Genomic DNA, 19218 nt, shown 5'->3' with positions numbered 1-19218 from the left:
AAAGGTAGCCGTGCCACCCGTTATGTGTGTGCACTCTGACATTTTAGCTGAGGTCCGGCAATACCAGGACCATCTTCGACAAAACGTGTCCCTAACTGCAAGAAGAGAATTCCGAAGCGTGGCAGAACTTGACGAAGAAGACGGTCTTGCAAGTAGACTGTATACATGTCAATTGCGAGAGATGAGTTCGATGACTCGGACAATACCACCTTCAGTCGATTAAGCGACATACCTTGAGCATTGTAGTACAGTGTCCAGGGATCTTTTAGGCGCTCATCAGTCGATAGTGACGCAAGGTGGCGAAGAAGAACTGCTTTCGGGTCGTCCAAGGATGGGTCACCCTGTTCACTGGGAAATGAATATGTGCGAAAGAGAGCGTTTGTCTGACCGCGGCCCTTTCCAGGAAATCGCGGTTGGCTGACCAACCAAATAACTTTCTTTTTTCTGTTGAAGCATCCGTTGGCGCGGAGGGCTTCTAACGTGTGCTGAATCTCAGGGAGAAACACCGAAAGAGTAGCATATACTGCAGCGTCCACGATCTGGAGGGATTTCGGTATTGAAGGGATATTAGCATGATGACTCCGCGTGTAAGATGGAAAATCTGAAAGAAATGACCAGTTCCCTGAGTACGTCGATGGTGGTGCGCTAAACGGTCCCCTTCCCAGTATAAGGACGTCTGTTTTCCTTGCTGAAGCTAGCCAATACGTTTCGCGAGACCTTACACCACTGAAGGCATGAATATATGGTACAGAATACTCTGGCGCCTCTGGGTCGGGCAAGGCGAGAAGAGTATCCGATAAAATGTAATTGACTAATGATGAACCAGTTTGCACGAGGTCTTCGATGGATGGAGAACGGATATAGCGCATAGACTCCTCTTTAAGGATGGGATTATTCCGGGCGGCCCGTGAGCATAGATGATGATGGGTACAGAACTCCTCCCCGAGGCATGGAAAGCGTTTCCCTTCGGATCTCCTCTGAAGATCGAGAAGGAGGTTGTGGAAGCGGTATACATGATCGCCGCCTACCATCGTCAGTCTTTTTCCTGCGAGAGAAGAGCACAAGCACGAGATAGGCTTGATGCGAGAGCCAGAAAAGGTGTGGATATGAGTGTCATCTGAAGGGGGCACTATCAATGGCAGGGCATGCGATCCACAAGCCATGTCAATAGCGCTCTGTGACAAAGTGCGTGAACCAAATTGAGAAGGGCTAGAGAAACATTGTAAGAGTCGTTGAGTAGCTGCATCTCGTTCGAGGAGGCGAGCAGGAAAGCTCTCTTCAGCTTGCACGGAAGGATCCATAGCAAAGCGTACACAGACATCTACAGCAGCATCAAGGATATCCAGTACCTCTGCTGCCACAGTCCAGGCGGCGCTCTTGGGTCTCAAGGCTGGTGCTGAAGTTGACCAGAGCCAGATCACAGCAGCACAGGTGAATATGACCATCACCACGCGACGTGAGAGTCTCCGTATCCTCCTTAGTCTGGCGCCGTACCAAAACATGATAATGATAGTCTTCGAACTTATTGAGAACATCCCTGAAACCACCCCTCCGGCGCATAAAAGTCCGGGGCGCACTGCGGCAAGAACGGCGGCAAAGCTGGTAGCTAACAGACGGCACGTCGGACATTAAAAACACCCTCGACATTCAACTGCAGCACCAATACCCGATACTATCATTGGGCCGGAGTTGCAAAACAGTAGAGAGTTGCAAAATGCCTCGTAGCACACACAACATCACATCTTAAGTCCCCCACTCTTGGATATAGGACCTTCTAACATATATTCATAGTACAGTATTTTTGTTTTATAAAAATAAAGATGAGGAACACATACAGCTTCAAATCTATCATTCGAAGTTACCTTTTTTCACGTAGAATAGTCAGGCGAAAGCAAAAATCACAACCGAAAAATGATTTTTTTTCCCCGCACACACTTTATGCCTACCCCCACCTTCTGAGCATTTTTCCAGTGAGAACGAAGCACAGTTGCTGTTATTATCGACAATGCAAGCATCAATGTCAGAGAATGATCAAGCGTGACGGCTTGGAGCGGAGAACCAATTTTGAGTGCGGCAGTGTATGGCTGCAAAACTTTCAATGACGACTTGAGACTGCTCGGGTACTCAATAGTGCTGTTGCATGCCAGCGCGCCGTGCTCATGTCTTCAGAACAAAAGCTCAGAAACTCAATGAAGAGCGAGAGAAAAAAATTCAGGATGTCTGTGCTATTCTTCTTGCTTCTCCTTCTCCAAATATTCGTACTGCTGCCAAGGAGCATAATGTTTCATATCACACACTTCGACGGCGCTATCTTGGTCTCACTCAGCCCTGCTACAAAGCTCATGGACACCAACAGCTCTTGTCCCCTGCATCGGAATCTGTGCTTGTCGACTGGATCAAGCACCTTAGCTCCATGGGGCATCCCCTCAGCAAATGGACAATCTGGATCAAAGCTGCAGTGCTTTCCGGAAAAAAGCCACATGAAAAGTGGATCAGGGGCTTTCTCGCCCGGCATCCTGACATCACTCTGGGAAAGCCGTCCGCATTGGATCCAAATCGTTGCCAGAGTTTCAACCGCACCAATGTCAAGCATCATTTTGAGCTTCTTAAGAAAGTCATTGAGGAGAAGGAGATTCCTTGGGAAAATGTCTACAATATGGACAAGAAAGGGTGTCAAAGAGGGGGTGGCCAGAAGACTTCTCCAGAGAAGTATTTTGTGCCTCGGGGTAGATATCCGAAGTACAAAGCTCGAAGTGCAAACCTTGAGCTCGTCACAGCCATTGAATGTATATCTGCGGATGGTGCGAGCATCGCTCCAGGGTTTGTGTTTTCCGGAAAGTCATATCACAAAAATTGGTTCCAGGCACATCCAAACATTTGGTATGTCTATGTTTCACCACTTCGAAAAAAGTCTGAATTTTATCTCAGTGTTGCAACATCACCAAATGGGTGGACGGATGACTTTATCTGTACGAAATGGTTTGAAGACTCGTTCATTCCTCAGGCGACGGCAAGAAATAACTCCGGGAAGCCAATACTTCTTATCTACGATGGTCACGGTTCCCACATCACAAAAGAAATGCACGAGCTGGCTGTGCGACATAATATCGAGTTGTTTTGTCTACCACCTCATACAACGCATGAGCTACAACCCCTCGATGTTGGAGTTTTTGGCCCTCTCCAGCGAGCGTGGTACAAGCGCTGTGAGGATGTGTTTGATGAAACCGGTGATGAAATTCCCAGACAGGACTTCATCAATCAATATATGGCAGCTCGGGCCCAGGCATTTACAGAAGAAACAATTACAAAGGCATGGAAGAACAGCGGCATACGTCCACTCAATCCCCACATCTTTACTGACAAGGACTTCACCCCAAGTATGGTCACATCAACAGAAGCCCATGTCCCACCCTCATTCCCCATCCAACCTAGCCAGCTTCATCTATATCAAGATATCTTACCTCGTGACGACACAGTCGAGGCCGGCGACATTGATGCGGTGGATGAATCGGAATCCGATAGTGATAGGTCGGGCAGCGAGAGCGAGTCAGAAACCTCTGACAGCAGTTCGGAGTCGAGCGAAGAGAGTGAAGAGTCAGAAACAGACGAGGATAAGGACGATGAAGATCAACACTCACATGTCCAAACTTGCACTTCACCACCTTCCGACTCGTCCGACCAACCATCAATGCAGGCCCAGCTTGCCGCGCTGGAGGCAAAAGTCAAATCCTTGGAGTCCGAGCTGCATTCTGCCAAAGCTCACTGTGCAATGGCGCTGAGCGAGGTGGGCTTGATGAAGAAACAACTCAATAAGCGCCAAAAAAAGACACGGGCGAGGAATATCAACGCACTGATGGTTGACGTCTGCGGAGGGACTGCGGCAGTGTGAGGAACAGGATGTGGCGAGGGAGGCCAAGGCTCAGAAGAAAGCAGAAGCGGCGGCGCAGGAAAGCATCGAGGCAGGCGAGTAGGCTGGCTCGAACAGGCTATGCAGGGATCAGACATCCATTTCACCGGTGCTCTTTCTGCGAAGAGCAAGGAAGATCTTATTGACATCGCGAATCAGCTGACGATCGAGACAACAGGCACCAAGGCTGAGTTGTTGAAGGCTATCAGAGAGTACTTTGATTCTCACACCAATCTCAAAAATGATGCGCGATTCGAGGGTCTCTTTAACGGCCGTTCACGCGGACAGAAGCGGCCACTCCAAGTTGCCAATATCACGGAGAACGAGGAAAACATTCCTCCACCAACAAACCGTCAACGCATCGATCCATCGTTTCCCCCCTCAATCGAGTCTGCATCTTTTGCGTCACATAATAGGTTATACCCGCCAATGCAATTTAATACGAGCAACTACCCATCTTCCAGTACAATACCACCACCACTTTATCCACAAGCATCTTACTCGTACTATAGTCACCCATAAATATTCTTTACCATATATTTTACATACTGTACACTAATATTCCTCCTGTAGAATGATTCCCCGCACCGCAATCAATGTTTTTACTCTAAATTCGAGACTTGCACCTTTCATTGCACTGTTTGCCGTGGCGGAGTTCAGTTTTGCAAAACCGACACTGTGACACAGTGTGACACCTGTGCCAACTTGCCCATGAGAAATTTTGCAACTCTCTACTGTTTCTAACATTTTGCATCGGCATCCCTCTGGCAGCATCGTTTGAACACTTTTCGTTCTTCTGTCAGCTGGAGCTCTCCCGTGACACACATAGCTACAGGTCCGTATAATTATTTTGTCTTAATGTGTAGCAAACAACGAGATATGAAAATGTGGTCGTCAGATTTTGCAACTCTGGCCCAACGATAGTACCTCGAGCTCACTTCAATGCTTCCTAACTAACAATCTATTCTTTATCAACTATTTACATGACAATACCATGTTGCTTCGATCACACTGCCCACCATATCCAAAGCCCTAGTAGCTAGCCATGAGTGATTACTAGCAACCCACCCTCTCCTTTGATACCGCCCTGCTTGAACTTTACTGGTAGAGGTAGCCCACACCCACTGGGGCTCTGGACAGTAACTATTGGGGAGCGGTAGCTGAGACTCATACGAGGTCCATACAAAAATAATAAGGAGTGATAAGATTAACACGTACTATTAGACGTACATAGGGTGTTTTGAAAGTCCGCTACCTGGCCGTTTCTTGCCGCCGGACTGCGGATATATCCGCCGTAGCACCGTACTTTGCGCCAGACAGGTTTTAGCCGGAGGGTTGGTTTCAGTGACCTTTTCAACTTATTCAACCAGGCTCAGGGCAAAACTCTCTCGATTACATAAGTATCTTCTACATTTCCAGGCTGGTCACGAGACTAATGGATGACACCATCACCAAAAGTCCTAAACTTAGGTAAGACGTGATCAGGTCTTTAGTGCTGCCGTGGTCCAGTCCAGAACCATGGTTCGAACTGGACTTTTGGTCCGGTTCTCTGCAGTTCGGTCCATGGTTCTCACATCAGCCAGAACTGGACCGGAAAACGGTTCTCGGTTCTAGGTCTTCCAGAACGGTCCCGTTCTGGTTCGGCCTTGCCGAACCATTCTGAACCATTATCGACTTCAACTTCGACTGCGACTGCGACAAAGTCGGTCTCCACATCAAACTGCTGTCTTCGGGATTTGCACTATTGGTTAATCAGGCTACCTTCAGCCTTTTCAAGGTAAGTACTAATCAATCAATTTCTCACATGACTTTCTATCTCTCTTTTTCAAGGCACCTTTGATTTGCGTCCCACCAATCATCCGGACTGAACCATCACTCAGCTCCATCTTGCTGTTGTCCACCCACAAATTACAGGTATGTGCATCTGAATTTAATTTTTTTTTAAAAAAAATCTCATTTGAGTCAGGCTCTATAATTATGTGCATGCATCCTTTTTGTCACTGGCAAAAGCTGTCTTCCTATCGACTGTCTCATTCAAATTGTTTTGAAGTTTTTGACTTGATACTAACCTTACACTTCAGGTACCCTCAGCTCCTGTTGCCAATAAACCCAGCCTATTCCCTACCTCATCTACTCCACAAATAACCACCACCACCGCACCTACCACGTCATCTACACCCTCCATACTGGACTTTTTTGCTAAGCCAATTGCACCATTGACGCCTGCACCTGCAGCTCCTTTGTTTTCTTTTGGTCCCATGCCTGCACAGCTGCTGTTTGCTGCCCTACTTCCATGTCCACCAATCCCTTCTCTGCATCAGCAGCATCAAGCACGGAAACCAACCCAGTGTACTACCTTCCTCGACGCCAACATCTACATCAACACAAGCTAACCCACCATCAATATTTAGTACCACTTTGAGCAACGCTGCTCCAACTTCTGCCCCATCCACACCTGCACCGCTGAAGTTTGACTTTGGCAAGAAGCCTGCGAGCACGATCCCAAAGCCTACTGCTGCACCTTCCCCTACCACAACTGTTGCCAACACCGCAAAACAGACTTGCCCTTTATTCACAGTTTTCGGCAGCTGCTCCCCAACCCAGTCCCCTGGGAGCGAGTTCACATGGCCTGATCATTTTCATGAAGGCTGCTTACCATAATGGACATCTTTCAGCAGCTACAGAGGCAGAGGAGTATGCACAAATGTTATTAGAGTAGTTACTCAATGTGTAGACTAGTATTTCGTCAATTTTTTTTTGCTGTCCCTACAGAAAAAATTTCGGTTCGGTTTGAGTTCAGATCGCAAAAAAACCAAACCAGACCATTGAGAACCGTTCTCAATGGTCTGGTTCTGGGTTCGACGATTTCGCAGAACTGGACCGAACCAGACCATGGCAGCACTACAGGTCTTATCATCTGGTATCAGCCTCACCACAGTCACCATGGCCTATCAGCTCAGACCAGCCTCGGGTCATCCTAGACAGTCGGATCATGAAACTGAATTTTACTCATTTGACCATCAGCTGATGGGTCATGCATCATAATGGACATGTGATGATTGCTTAGCAGGCCCAAGCAATTCCAAACACCTTATAATAGCTTATCGCAGTGGAACAGTATTATAAGCACATGTCATTCTTATAGTACATGTCATTGATTATATACACTGAGCTACTGTAAATGTGAGTGAACTAGGGACTTGTTGTGCAAGCATGGGAGAAAATGAACTGCAAACGAGGAGATCATGGCAAGAGGGAATATGCGAATGTGAGAGTGAATACAGTGAGAGCAACCGGTGAGTGATGGGAGACGTGAGCATGTAAATGAATAAGCCAGACTGCAATGTGCTATCAGAAAAATATCTAGAAGAAGAGTGAGTACATACCAGAGAACATGAATCATTTTCCTCCTTTGTGTTTCCTAGTAGCGGCGGCAGTAGTCTTCTTTCGGCCCTTCCTGCCATGCTGTGGAACCACTGGGCCTTCAGGCACAGACTTGGCTTTGCTGAGTGTGCTTTCACCGTCACTGTCAACCTCCAACTCCTCTGACTTTCGTTTCTTGCCAGGTGCAGGAGCAGGAGTATCAGGCTTCGGAGGGGGGGGCAGACACCAGAGAAGGTGCAGAAGAGGAGCTCATGCCAGCTGATTGAATAGGACACAGTTTAGGGATGGATTTCTGTTGTGGAGAGAGAGTAGTTATCTCAGGAGGTGGAGAAGTAGTTGGCGGGGAGGTAGCAGGTGTGGAGGTAGTGGGCATGTATGTAGTGGGTGTGGAGGTGGCGGGTGTGGAACCAGCAGGTGTGGACTTGGAAGTAGTGGGCGTGGAAGGCTGCATTGTTGAAATGTCGGGATTGCCAGTAGGCTCGGCCTCAACTGGGGGAAGGACAGAGTTGGCAGACTGAAAATAAGGCTGTATTAGTTGTAAATATCATAGGATAGACAAGAAAAAAACCTTGGCTCATGCTGCCACTGCACACTTTGCAGATTGCTTCTTCATGAGAACGAGGTTGTCCTTGTCCTTGTCATCATCGCTGATGTCAAATGATGGGACACCCTGTTTATTGCCAAAGACCACACTTAGCATAATTAGTATCGTAAGCACATAGAAAAATTTGTACTCACCTGTTCCACCATTCCAGAAGTTCCTTGGCCCACACATCATCAAACGGCTCTCGGATTTCTTTGATTGTGCGGTAGTATGCATCACGGTAGTTATAGTTCCCATCTATCTTTTGCCATTTGTCATGCGACGAGATTCCAAAGTGACTCTAGAATAAAAATGAGAAATTGATGAATTTCATACCCAAAAACGTACCTGCACAAGTGCATATGTCGGAACTTTTTTTTTATGGCATTTTAATCCATTAAAATGGCCTAACGACACAGACCTATTATAATACATTATGATCAAACAGTCAGCGTTTTGACCCATTTAAATGCACATCAACATGATGACATAATAGGCATTTTAATGTACCCACCAAGTATCAATGCCCATTTTAATGGTATCTACCAAGTATTAATGCCCATTTTGATGGTACTCACTGAGTTTTAATACGCATATCAACCAAGTCTTAATGTCATCCTGATGAGGTGGTGATGAGCATGTGTTGCATATCAATTGTTATTGCGAGATGCCAATACAAATACTAATCTACATTATGATATTGGTGAAAATGACCCTCTCCCCCATCCTTCTTGTTTGCTGCTGCTAACTGTCAGTTGTGCTGGGTGAGTGGTAGTGAAGGGATATTTACTTACTGTGCAGGTGTAGCTCATCAAGACATACCTTCATATCGGATTCAGTGTAGGATGAGTCTGTGCAGTGAAGGAAGTGTGAGATGGATGGTGTAGCAGTTTCTATGTATTTCGGATTAGGAAGTGTTATAAGCTGAAGGCGGTTCATTAATTACAACAGAATGATAAAAATATATGGAAACTCACACCTCGGCCTGCTTCATGTACTTGAAGATCTCGACAACATATTCACTGACCATCAATGGATCATCGAAATCCTCAACACCGAGATCGTCCCACTTGTCACCATCGGGGTCAGCTTCAGGTGCCACATCGACATCCAGAACAGCCAGATTGGTGGCAGCAACATACTGCAGATTATTTTGAATGACTGAAATCCATGAAGCGAGATTAATGAGAGCAACAGATGTGCAGCACGGAATACATACCATACAGGATGGCGGGTATTGACAACTTCCAGCAATCTGGTGAAAAGACTTCTCTGCCAAGTCTTCGGACATGCAAAAGAACCTTTGCAGGATGCCAGAAGCGGCTGACAGTGAGTGGTAGCTGTGGGGTGTCAGACATGTAAGGTGTGACATGGTTTATACGGGTGAAAGCGATGGCGAGTGATATAAACCCTTGAAGAAGCTCATTGAGAAGAACAGCAGTTGGTGCAGAGTAAGACTGGGATGGAGAGATGGACACGCAAGAGTAATGCATTATTAATGTTAAAAGAGAGTTCTGAACCGCCAATGTCACGAGCCTGTAGACATGAGTTGTCAGTAAGGTTGCCCACTGTTCTAGAGAGAAAAACTTGGTAGGATCATGACAGGTCTAGATGTCACAAGAGAAAGATGTGACACTCACGATATGTATTTCAATGGAATGCCATGAAAGGAAGGGACAGGTGGGATATCTGTGGGCAGCAGCCCAAGCTCTTCATACTCAATATTGTTATTCGTCACCTTTAAGGCCATGATTTTATTGGTGCACAGGGGGGGGCGAGCTGGGACATGAGAGATACGATGGGGTATTGGAAAGAAAAAAAAAAGGTGCAAAGGGGTATCACACATGGGTGGTATGTGAAAAGGCGTAGTACTAGTCTTGTCTCAGTCTTTGAGACAAGATGTGAAGAAGTTCGTTGAGCAGCCTGAACACATTGTACCTCCTGGGTGATCATTTCCGTCCTTAGCAGCTGTGGCAGTGGCCTTGTTCTTGCAAAATGGGAACATATTAATGGGTGTTGTTGTTGAATGACAGGAACAAGAGTTAAATTTATTAGCGCAGCTATAATAATAAGCTCAAATATATTGCTATATTATAATAATAATAGTATTAGGAACTTGCTGAAAGGTTATTGGCACACCTGAATCCACAAACTTGTCGTGATACAATGAGACTTGAACTCGACCTTTCACACACACCTGCCACATCTCTGTGAGTATATGTATGTATTTGAAGAACACCTAAACATTCTCAGATTACGATGGAGCTAAAATCTCGTGTCTGCCAGTGTAGGAATTGTGAGATCAGATCTTGATAGTAAGACTAGGAATGCAACTACAAAGTAGGGGACTCTATCATGTTGTTGTGTGATGTGAGGAGTGGTGAATAGTTGTGAAATCATTGGCTGATGACTTAGTGCTCTTCTTGCCCCTGGATGCCTTTGCCTGAGGTTTGGTAACACCAATAAGCCTGGTGTTGGCGGCAATGCATCATCACTCTGATCCTGGGGCTTGGCCGAAGTCTCTGCATGCGGTGTCATGGGTGTCTGGATAGGTGGAGTTGAGATAGAAGACTGTGGAATGATAGCAGGCCCCAGGGCTGCAACTTCGAGTTGAGGAGTGTCGACGGTGAACATAATAGGTTGCGAGGTTGCAGCTGCAGCTGCAGTGGTAAGGTGTACATCTTTATTAGTAGCCTGCTCTTGCAAGTTAGCATATTCCAATGATTCCGAGTCATCGGTTGAGTCTGAATCACTAGCGTCTAGCGCAGCCATAATGTGATTGAGTGATTCAGTAATGCGCTCCACTGTACATTGAGTGTCATCGGATGGCTGCATCTTTACGGTACTACCGAAGACATATCCATTGATTTCATCGACAATAGATTTGATGCGCTGGTGGGTCCACTTAACGATGAATGAGGAAATAGCACCAACTCCAACACCCGAAAATTCCTGGTCCGGAGATAGGACAAATATGATCTACAGGGTGTGATGAGTATCAGCTCAGTATAAATTTAGAGTACTGAAATCCTACTGATGTGACACCAAATGCAATCAGGTCAGGAGTGCAGCTTGTAAGCTTCCATATCTTGGCATAGGAAGGTGGTCCACCATGCACTTTGGAATACAATGATGCCTTTCCACATATTGCGACCTTGATAACCTTCAAAACAACATATGAGTAGCTGGGTCAGTTATTAATGAGTAGACTACCTTTGCGATGACGATCCAATTTTTGAAAATTTTCTTCTCGTTCACGACATGGTTGGGGTAAAGTATTGGCGCCTTGAAGATATCATAAATCTTTCCCTTGCCTGCTTCCCATCCAATCAAGTCCGTGACCTGCCGGAGGGAAGTACGGTCATATTTGGAAACAAAAAACTTGTTAGGCATGTTGAAGATGCCACCTGCAATGGTACGCAGACTGTTTAGGAATGAAGAGCGAGCTTGCTGCATTCCACTCCCAAACTAAATGAAATTTTGGTTGAATTTATAAGGATACTTAGTATTGATGACCTGAGGTAGGAAAAATTACACACCTGGTTGAAGAACAGATTTGTTCGCATCCGAGCATGCAACACATGGTTGATGGATGCATAGAGTTCAGTGACAAGTGTGTCCTTTTCTGTAGACCTCTTTGCATAACAATTTGGATCTGAGAAATCGACCAGAGAATCAGGACAGTCTGTTTGAAAAATGACCTTGTCAGGGAGAAACATCTCGGTAGTGAGTGCATACTTTTTGGCCAAGCTTAAAATAAGCTTGTCCCAGTCAATGTCACCCATATTCGATGAGTCAGAAGCTATGATGGAGGATGCAGAAGACATAGACAGTGCTACAGATCCTTGTGATACAGATGGTACCCTGGATGATGAAATTTGAGGGTGTTTGCGAGAACATTTCAGCTGTTGCGCAGCAAGAACATTGTTGCTCTCATTCAGAGACATATTCTGCTTCTGGAGCCACTCTTGTTGAAGCTGGAGGTATTTAATATACTAATGCATCAAGGTGTATGTTAGAATTTAGTATATACGATCTCAATGAATGCAAGAGCATACCTCTTTGTAGTGATCAATAGAAGCATTACCACCCGGTGGAGCCACAGGCTGTTGGACACCTTCATCCGCCGAGCCTGAGCCTGAATCAGAACTCGAGGATATTGAATTTAAGCCAGAGTCAGACATTTATTGTGCAATGGGAGGAGCTGTGTGTTCAACGAGCTGGAACCCGAGAGGGTGGGTTGCAGGGTGTCGAGTCAAATCCGTCTTGCAGTTAATGCTATTTTATACAATCTTGAAGTCAGGTGGTGTCGGAGTGACCTCAAGGTAATCATACACATGGCCCAGGTTTGCTGATTAGCTCATTGAGGCCACGAGGCTGTGATCAAAAAAGTCAAATTGAATGGTAAATTACACCCAATGAAGACATACATAATCAGCATCACAGCACGATGCAGGTCAGTGTGTGATTGTACACGTTGCAAGTCTACACACTAACATGCGGACAGATTGAGTTTTACAATTCAGATAAAGAAAGGTCACTTATGTCTGTATAACAGTGAATGTTTGACAAGGGCTTGCCATTTTGCTGTGCATGGGAATACTTATCTGATCAAGCTGAATAGTCATGCTGAATCGTTATTTGAGTTAGAGAATACTTTCCTTCATCACGGGCCATTCACGGCACATTTATCTGAAGGCCAGTGACATGATGAGTTCGAACTGGTCCAGATTTATCGACAACACACGGAACCTCGAACCTACCAAGGGTTTCAGTCCAAGAGAAATTCTGGACGTGTGACTGATCCATGGGTCCAGTCCACAAAGGTTTGGGTTCAAACCTAGGTCCTGGATGTCATTCAGAACTGTGTAGAATGTGCAAATGGGCACATCTGGTAGGGCATGGGAAATATATGTAATACTACCACTAGTACATGTTATTGATCTGCGAAGGACTAGCATATCAATAAAAGTTGCAAGCAAAAGATGAGGAGACAAAAACATACCAATAATACTGATAATGGCTTGCCTCACAATGGTTGAGCACTAGCCTGGAGTGCCATGATTTGAAAGAACATGTCAGTGTCCACAGTGTGGATGACAAAGTAATCCCCATCTGTTTCAGGATTTCTGATGAGAGCAGCTCCCTGAATGATTGACCGAACAGAAATAATTTCAGAAGATGAGCGAGGTTTGGCTCGCACATGCCACAATCCCATAAGATTATCCCGCCTCCAACAACTATTGGCAATACCGATGTCATAAGGGTGAATAAGTGTGAGAGGGAATTCAGTGCCGCCAATCGAACAACTGAACATGTAGACAAGGCAAGCGAAAAATGGTGTGTTTGAAGTGTTCACAATGATGCAGTTGTACCTTGGCGATCTGTAGAACTTTGGATTACATTGGAGTAAGTCTCGGTGCATGCACCAGTCAACTAGCAATTCATAATTGATCCGCAAGAACCTAAACTCTGTTATCTGACAGAAATGCATCAGCATTATCAATTGAATGTAAAATAAACATACCGTGTCCTCTGCTTGCAGGTGAATGCACCTTTCATCTGGTAATGGAATATTATTCTGTGGCAGAAAGCCATTTAGGAAGCTGTTTAGCTTCATCCAAAAGTCAGTGAAGGTCCTATTGGCTCTGTGCAAGTGCATGATGTCAGAAAAAGAGTGATTGCCCTGCCTCAAACCTAGATGTGCATGAATAGTACTGTTGGGTGTTCCAGCATCATCCAGGGCTTCATTGGTCTCAGGGTCACACATGTCTCGTTGATTGTGCTTGTCGAGTTCGTCAAGTTTAGTGCGCATGGATGTCGAAGTTAGAAGCCATTCATCAGTGTAAAATCTGTAACAATTAAAACTATTGGTCTGCATAACAATATAGTTATAAGCAACGAACCTGAGAAGCAACATTTTTGAAGTTTGTGCATTGAAGATAAATCTTTTGCAAAGTGCCATGCTTTTTTTCGTTTGGCTTGGTACTGTAGTTACGTGTCACGCCTTTTGCTAAAATATCATTGAATGCATGCGAGATCAGATGTTTCTTCGGAAAGTTCCAATTTTTGGAGGTTTTGGGCTGCAATTGCACAATATATTCCTAGTGAAAAATCAAACCATTGTTGTCGAAAACATCGGAACAACTTACATCCATCATTTCTGAGAATTTTCTCAGTGCCAACCTTCCAGCTGTGATTGTATCCTCTGTATGTACTTCTAATGAGACATAAATATTGAACCCGATGTAGTAGCAAATACAGCGAAGAAGTAAATGTCCCAGTTTACAGTGGGATGAAGTAAGGATATCATGTGCCGCAAAGACAATCATCTAAGTTTGTGTTAGTACCTAAAATCATTTATGATGTGCAGACAAACCTTGGACAGATTGCCGAGAACAGAACCATCAGTGAAATCGACTGCAATGACAGATGAAAAGTGTGTTAAATTAGGCCATCATGGAAGTTCGTCGAAGCTAAGACACTGAGTCAGAAGTAGTGTCAATGTATTATGACCACAATACATACTTTTTATTGAGTTTGACAGCAGCTTCACGCCTGAGGTCCATAATCCAAAACTTTACTTCCTTCCACAGATGGTCACCCCATAAACCTTCCTTGTTTGTATGCAGGTGGTCAAAAGAAAGTGCACGATGAACATTGACATGAAGAATTCTTGAGAAGATATTCTTGAATTACATCAGCAAGCTTGGATATCAGAGCAGAAACAATAAAATGGGAGGGAAATGCACACCTCAATGTTTCGAAGTGAGAAAGCCTTCAATCTCGCAGTCCGGAGTATGTCTTCAGATTGATGGCTTGTGCATAGCTCATGGTCATGGAGAATGGACTGCTCATCTTGCAGAACCAAACAAACTGGCATGGAAATTTTCCCTTAAGCCCATGGATCAACGCCATGACACATCTATAATTTGTACATGAGCAGCTTGCAATAGCAAACTTGTGTAGTACTGTGATGTACTGTTCTTCATAATCAGCACTTAAGATCAAAATAAGGGGCCAGAGATAATGTTGGATTCCATCTCCACATTCAAACCAATAGCCTGTATGTGAGTGCTTCGCAACCGAGGTAAGAAGCTGGTAGAAGGAGGTATGCCAGACAGCATTTTTAAAGTCTACATATTTCTTCTTTTTCGCGTGTTCTTGATCCTCAGCAATCTGAATTAGTATGATGACAGTCAGCATTACTATGAACTGAACAAGCTTGCTGATACACCAACAATGGGCAACCAACCAACAACACGACCACCTCCTAGCACGGTATTACTGTTATGAATATGAACTGGTAGGTTAGCGATGCGTGCAATGATTGGATAACCTTTTTGGTTCCCAAATGATGATAGTTTACTCTTGTCCACATAGAGGATGAATGCCAGCAGTTTTGCATCTGGTGGAAGCTGTGACTACAATTACAACAGTTTCATAGCATACTATGAATTTGAAGAAATAAACAATAAATCAAATGTCGAAACATACTTGTGCAGTCCAAAATGCATTGGCAGTCCATGGTTCATCAATAAAACATACAAACCTTTCTCTGTTGAATTTCGAGAGACATTGAGCATTAAATATGAAATGAGGTGTGAGATGTTTGTCTCGCAATAAGTCAAGGACCCAATCCCAGAGAGGGTGGTAGTGCATGTCAAATTTGTGCACTTTATCTCCGAGGGGAACAGATACTGTATCATTCTGAAACTATGCACTAATGATCAGCTTATTGTGATGTAGTAGTAGTTACATGAGACAACACTTATTCTGGTATAACATTGTGAAGCAAGGTCCCATAGGGAGTGAACTTCGTCATGATTTTGCAGTGTGAACGTATCATTGCCACTAGCAGATCGATGTATGAGATTGAGAAGGCGATTGGTCTGATCCTTTGTCATCGCAGCTTCAAGTGCAATCTCTGCTACTTTGAAATCAAGCTGTGTGTGGAATGGCTCCCATGGCGAGTCATTATGAGGCACATAATCTTCTGTTGGGCAGCTGTGGGAGAACTCAGAGAAGCTATGCACGGTAGAAGGAATTTGGCTGTGGGGATGATACTTGATTTTGATATCGTCAAGCTCGTATGCAGGCTCATTGAGACCAGGATTGAACTCATTGGGATCAGGATCAGGTTCATTGGGACCAGGATCAGTTTGGTGGAAGTCAGGTAATGGGTCCGCCAGTGGGTATTGGCGAGGTGAAGACCCTTGCATAACTGACACAGTTAGTCTCAGTATAATATTGATCAAATTGAATGAAACATACCAATGTCTGAATTTGCTGCTCATATCGCAGTGGCATTCACTGTGTTGCGAGAAGAAAATTCTAAACCATAGTACCATCATTAGAATATGAATACTCACCTGCAGATGATTGCACATCCTCCAAATGTTGTAAATTTTTGCGAATTTTGTGATGCTGCCTTCAAAGTTCTGTAAAACAATTTATCAACTATCTATCAAGCACATCATTGGAAGACAACTGATTTGAGCGCTCACCTTTCTTTTTGGCTTTCTGAAGTATGCTAACGAACTCCTCATCTTCCTGCCATTCCTGTGCCTTCTTCGTGCAAGACCTCGAATGAGATCCTAACCCACGCGCACGGACACTCACTCCACATTGATCACACGTCACAAGGTCTGATGCTTGTTGTTTTGACTTAGGCATTGATGCAAGTAGCAAACGAGCAATGAGTGAGCTAATGGTAATGATATATTATTATGATGTAAGGCTGCAAGTAACAGAGTGTGTACCAAGGACCAAGTGTCAAAGTCCATCAGGAATACAGACAATTGTTGAGGAAATAATATGTTTCATTTAAACAAATTGCAAATGCTTGGAAGAATTGTGAGCAGAAGAACAATGAGTTTTGGATGAGAAGACATTTGGACTGACTGTAGACTTTGGATAGACAATGGGAGTGAACTGACGAAAGGAAAAGGCGTTGTTATTGATGGTATGCGAGAGAATGATAAGATGATAGATCTAAAGCAAAGTGGGAAGACGGTCAAGGGCTCAGTTGAGAATAGAGAATATAAACGAGACTGGAAAAGAGCTATACAGTGTCAGAATCGAAGAAGAGGCGGACAGAGTCAGAACCGTTGATGCAGCATGTGTCGCCTCACCTAGGCATAAGTCATATCAGTAATTCCAATCAGAATCACATTGGCATGATATTCAAACTCCGCTTAAGGCATTGTAATGAAGGTCATAATGAAGGTCAAAATAATTTTGAGCCTTATTGTAACATGTGACCATTATGATGCCGGTAAAAAATTTCCGACATAGGCAATGTGCTTGGCCTCGACCTTATACATGCCATGCAATTTTTCATTGCCGGAGTGCATGACAGACAGCTCTCCATCGTTGGTAAGAGCAGATGATGGACTGGTGTATATGTGTCAAAGTACCTGTATATGATATATCATCAAACAAAATAGCAAAAAGAAAAAGAAATATAAACATACGTGTTTCAGCAGGTGACCTCTGAGGAGACCTTCCTGGATGTCTTCAATGTCAAAATCAATACCTGGAGGATCACTAGGGTACTGCAAGTGCCGGCCAAGCACCTGCAACCATCTTGATTTCACCATTTTGAAGTTTTTCCTGTACCCTGAGAGACATGAGTAAGGAATCGCTATGTCAGTTGGGAAGGCACTTACTTCTTCGGATCAGCGTGATATGCTTTCACGTGCTTGACCGGACACAACATGCCCGCCAGGTGCGGGTGGTTCACACCCATTCTAGCACAGGACTTCTTGTTCTCCAAAAAAATCAGAGGTTCCAGTCCCTTGATCCCAGGTTGGGCAACCACGTAGTTACCTATAAATGGTTTGAGGTGACTTGTGTCCTTGGACCGAATTTGGCCAATGATTTCCTGCATCTTGTTGTGGAGTAAGTATTGTAAGATAGTCAATATTCATTAGAAGATGTACCTCTGACAAAATACTGTTCAACTCTGCTTCTAGCTTCTTCCTGTTATGGTGTCCTCGAACGAGAGTGCGGAGGTAAGGGGCAGAGGAGATGATTCTCTGGTAAGTCTTCATTTGACACTCTTGAGCGTCTTTAGTCCTGTACATATATTACTAGTTAGTAGTCGGACAACAACAGCAAAGCAAAGTACTTACACAACACTGAGAGCTTCTTTTCACTCTCTCTTGACATCTTCTTCCTCAGATTCAGTTGAGGTCTTGGCAGCCTCCTCTGCTTCCATGTACCTGGCAATACAAAAGGTATCCTTCAGAATGATGAACATGTTGATACCATGAGGGATCCAGCATGCAACGTGCATACACTCCTCCCTCCCACTCCGAATAGATCCTGGTCCTTTCCTATGTGAGTCAAAAGTAGTTAGCATCTTAATCATGCATAAAACACGTGTAAAATGCGTGTCAACATCAACTTACCTGTCATTAGCTTTTCTAAGGATATATGCACTGTAAGTAGAATAATACACCAAATATCGAAGACGACTTACTTAATATACCTTTTCTCGAGCCTTTTAGGCTTAGCCAACCCCTTATGGGACCCTGGTATATGTAAGACACATCGCAATCAGCGATCCTTTTGCAAAATATTGATTCTTACCCAAAGACGGCTCATCTGAAGATGACCCAAACGACTCTTCGGAGGACAATGACCCATCATCGCTACTCTTCGGCTCAGATTGCGAAAGGCTGAGGCTGGAGGATTTCTTGTGGTGGCGGGCCATGACAAAACAAATGGAGAAGATGAAATGAGAGATAAGAAAGATGTGTCGTGATTACATGTTATCCAATGTTAATTATTGATATCGGAAATTTAAAACAATAGTATAATCTGATCAACACCAAATAAATATATCATAAATTTAGGAAAGTCATGCATGGTAAACAGACAAATGTGCACACATATAATCAGACATAACGTGCAATACAATTGAGCAAAATTTATGCGACAAAATACAGCTGATGTTACAAGAACATCTTGATGCTTGGGCCCCTACCATTTTTCTCCTCATCCTCCTTGTATCAGCCCTCGCATCACACCCTTACCCCGACCTTACTCTCGTCATACTGGTCATCCTCGCATTCCCCTTTGCCCTCTACCTGTCATTGCAGCAAAGCCAGTACATCTGGCCGGATCCCTTTGCTGACGAAGCACACCCATGCTCCGTCCCACCACCTGACTGATCCTGCGGACAGTCCCTTTACCCTTACCATCTGAACGGTAACCTATGATACGATGCACGACGCATCCCCTTTACCCTTTTCCCTTTCTTGATCTATGACTTGGTGCGCAGTCGCACATGCACATGTATATTTAGTTCCGCACAGTTGCACGATCGTGCCCCTGC

At 44.5% G+C, this 19218-nt stretch overlaps 8 protein-coding genes across 8 annotated transcripts; 3 read left to right on the top strand and 5 right to left on the bottom strand.

The window, feature by feature from the left end:
• Window positions 1-638: 638 nt before the first annotated feature.
• EDB93DRAFT_1054916 (uncharacterized protein) lies at window positions 639-1064 on the bottom strand (the record flags this gene model as incomplete). Its single annotated transcript, XM_041444739.1, has 1 exon — window positions 639-1064. A coding segment is annotated over one exon (426 nt), but the record flags the coding sequence as incomplete, so codon positions are not given.
• A 1136-nt stretch (window positions 1065-2200) lies between these two features.
• EDB93DRAFT_1208859 (uncharacterized protein) lies at window positions 2201-2575 on the top strand (the record flags this gene model as incomplete). Its single annotated transcript, XM_041451018.1, has 1 exon — window positions 2201-2575. A coding segment is annotated over exon 1 (357 nt), but the record flags the coding sequence as incomplete, so codon positions are not given.
• Window positions 2576-3688: 1113 nt separating this feature from the next.
• Window positions 3689-4429, top strand: EDB93DRAFT_1105489 (uncharacterized protein; the record flags this gene model as incomplete). The annotated part of the gene is made up of 2 exons (XM_041447512.1): window positions 3689-3883; window positions 3995-4429. 2 exons carry the CDS (start codon window positions 3689-3691, stop codon window positions 4427-4429), a joined length of 630 nt encoding a protein of 209 aa, XP_041305718.1.
• A 996-nt stretch (window positions 4430-5425) lies between these two features.
• EDB93DRAFT_1329714 (uncharacterized protein) lies at window positions 5426-6568 on the top strand (the record flags this gene model as incomplete). Its single annotated transcript, XM_041455147.1, has 6 exons — window positions 5426-5446; window positions 5491-5545; window positions 5611-5684; window positions 5738-5821; window positions 5989-6182; window positions 6232-6568. 6 exons carry the CDS (start codon window positions 5426-5428, stop codon window positions 6566-6568), a joined length of 765 nt encoding a protein of 254 aa, XP_041305717.1.
• Window positions 6569-7490: 922 nt separating this feature from the next.
• Window positions 7491-9624, bottom strand: EDB93DRAFT_1252293 (uncharacterized protein; the record flags this gene model as incomplete). The annotated part of the gene is made up of 7 exons (XM_041453268.1): window positions 7491-7817; window positions 7878-7983; window positions 8030-8175; window positions 8697-8798; window positions 8854-9035; window positions 9094-9410; window positions 9515-9624. The coding sequence occupies 7 exons, from the start codon at window positions 9622-9624 to the stop codon at window positions 7491-7493; spliced, it is 1290 nt and encodes a 429-aa protein (XP_041305716.1).
• Window positions 9625-9948: 324 nt separating this feature from the next.
• Window positions 9949-12058, bottom strand: EDB93DRAFT_1105486 (uncharacterized protein; the record flags this gene model as incomplete). Its single annotated transcript, XM_041447511.1, has 7 exons — window positions 9949-9960; window positions 10072-10082; window positions 10286-10853; window positions 10909-11037; window positions 11088-11342; window positions 11414-11869; window positions 11933-12058. 7 exons carry the CDS (start codon window positions 12056-12058, stop codon window positions 9949-9951), a joined length of 1557 nt encoding a protein of 518 aa, XP_041305715.1.
• Window positions 12059-12903: 845 nt separating this feature from the next.
• On the bottom strand, window positions 12904-16184 carry EDB93DRAFT_1241592 (uncharacterized protein; the record flags this gene model as incomplete). Its single annotated transcript, XM_041451894.1, has 11 exons — window positions 12904-13353; window positions 13402-13749; window positions 13781-13978; window positions 14027-14206; window positions 14399-14563; window positions 14629-14750; window positions 14813-15053; window positions 15116-15298; window positions 15372-15574; window positions 15661-15961; window positions 16149-16184. The coding sequence occupies 11 exons, from the start codon at window positions 16182-16184 to the stop codon at window positions 12904-12906; spliced, it is 2427 nt and encodes an 808-aa protein (XP_041305714.1).
• A 1100-nt stretch (window positions 16185-17284) lies between these two features.
• On the bottom strand, window positions 17285-18594 carry EDB93DRAFT_1105484 (uncharacterized protein; the record flags this gene model as incomplete). The annotated part of the gene is made up of 9 exons (XM_041447510.1): window positions 17285-17293; window positions 17351-17412; window positions 17453-17496; window positions 17546-17766; window positions 17819-17954; window positions 18101-18214; window positions 18290-18319; window positions 18361-18412; window positions 18471-18594. 9 exons carry the CDS (start codon window positions 18592-18594, stop codon window positions 17285-17287), a joined length of 792 nt encoding a protein of 263 aa, XP_041305713.1.
• Window positions 18595-19218: the final 624 nt, after the last annotated feature.

The sequence above is a fragment of the Suillus bovinus genome (genome assembly GCF_016758785.1).
Source record: "Suillus bovinus strain UH-Sbo-P2 chromosome Unknown EDB93scaffold_45, whole genome shotgun sequence".
Lineage (NCBI taxonomy): Eukaryota > Fungi > Basidiomycota > Agaricomycetes > Boletales > Suillaceae > Suillus > Suillus bovinus.
This window is presented reverse-complemented; position numbering and strand designations above follow the sequence as displayed.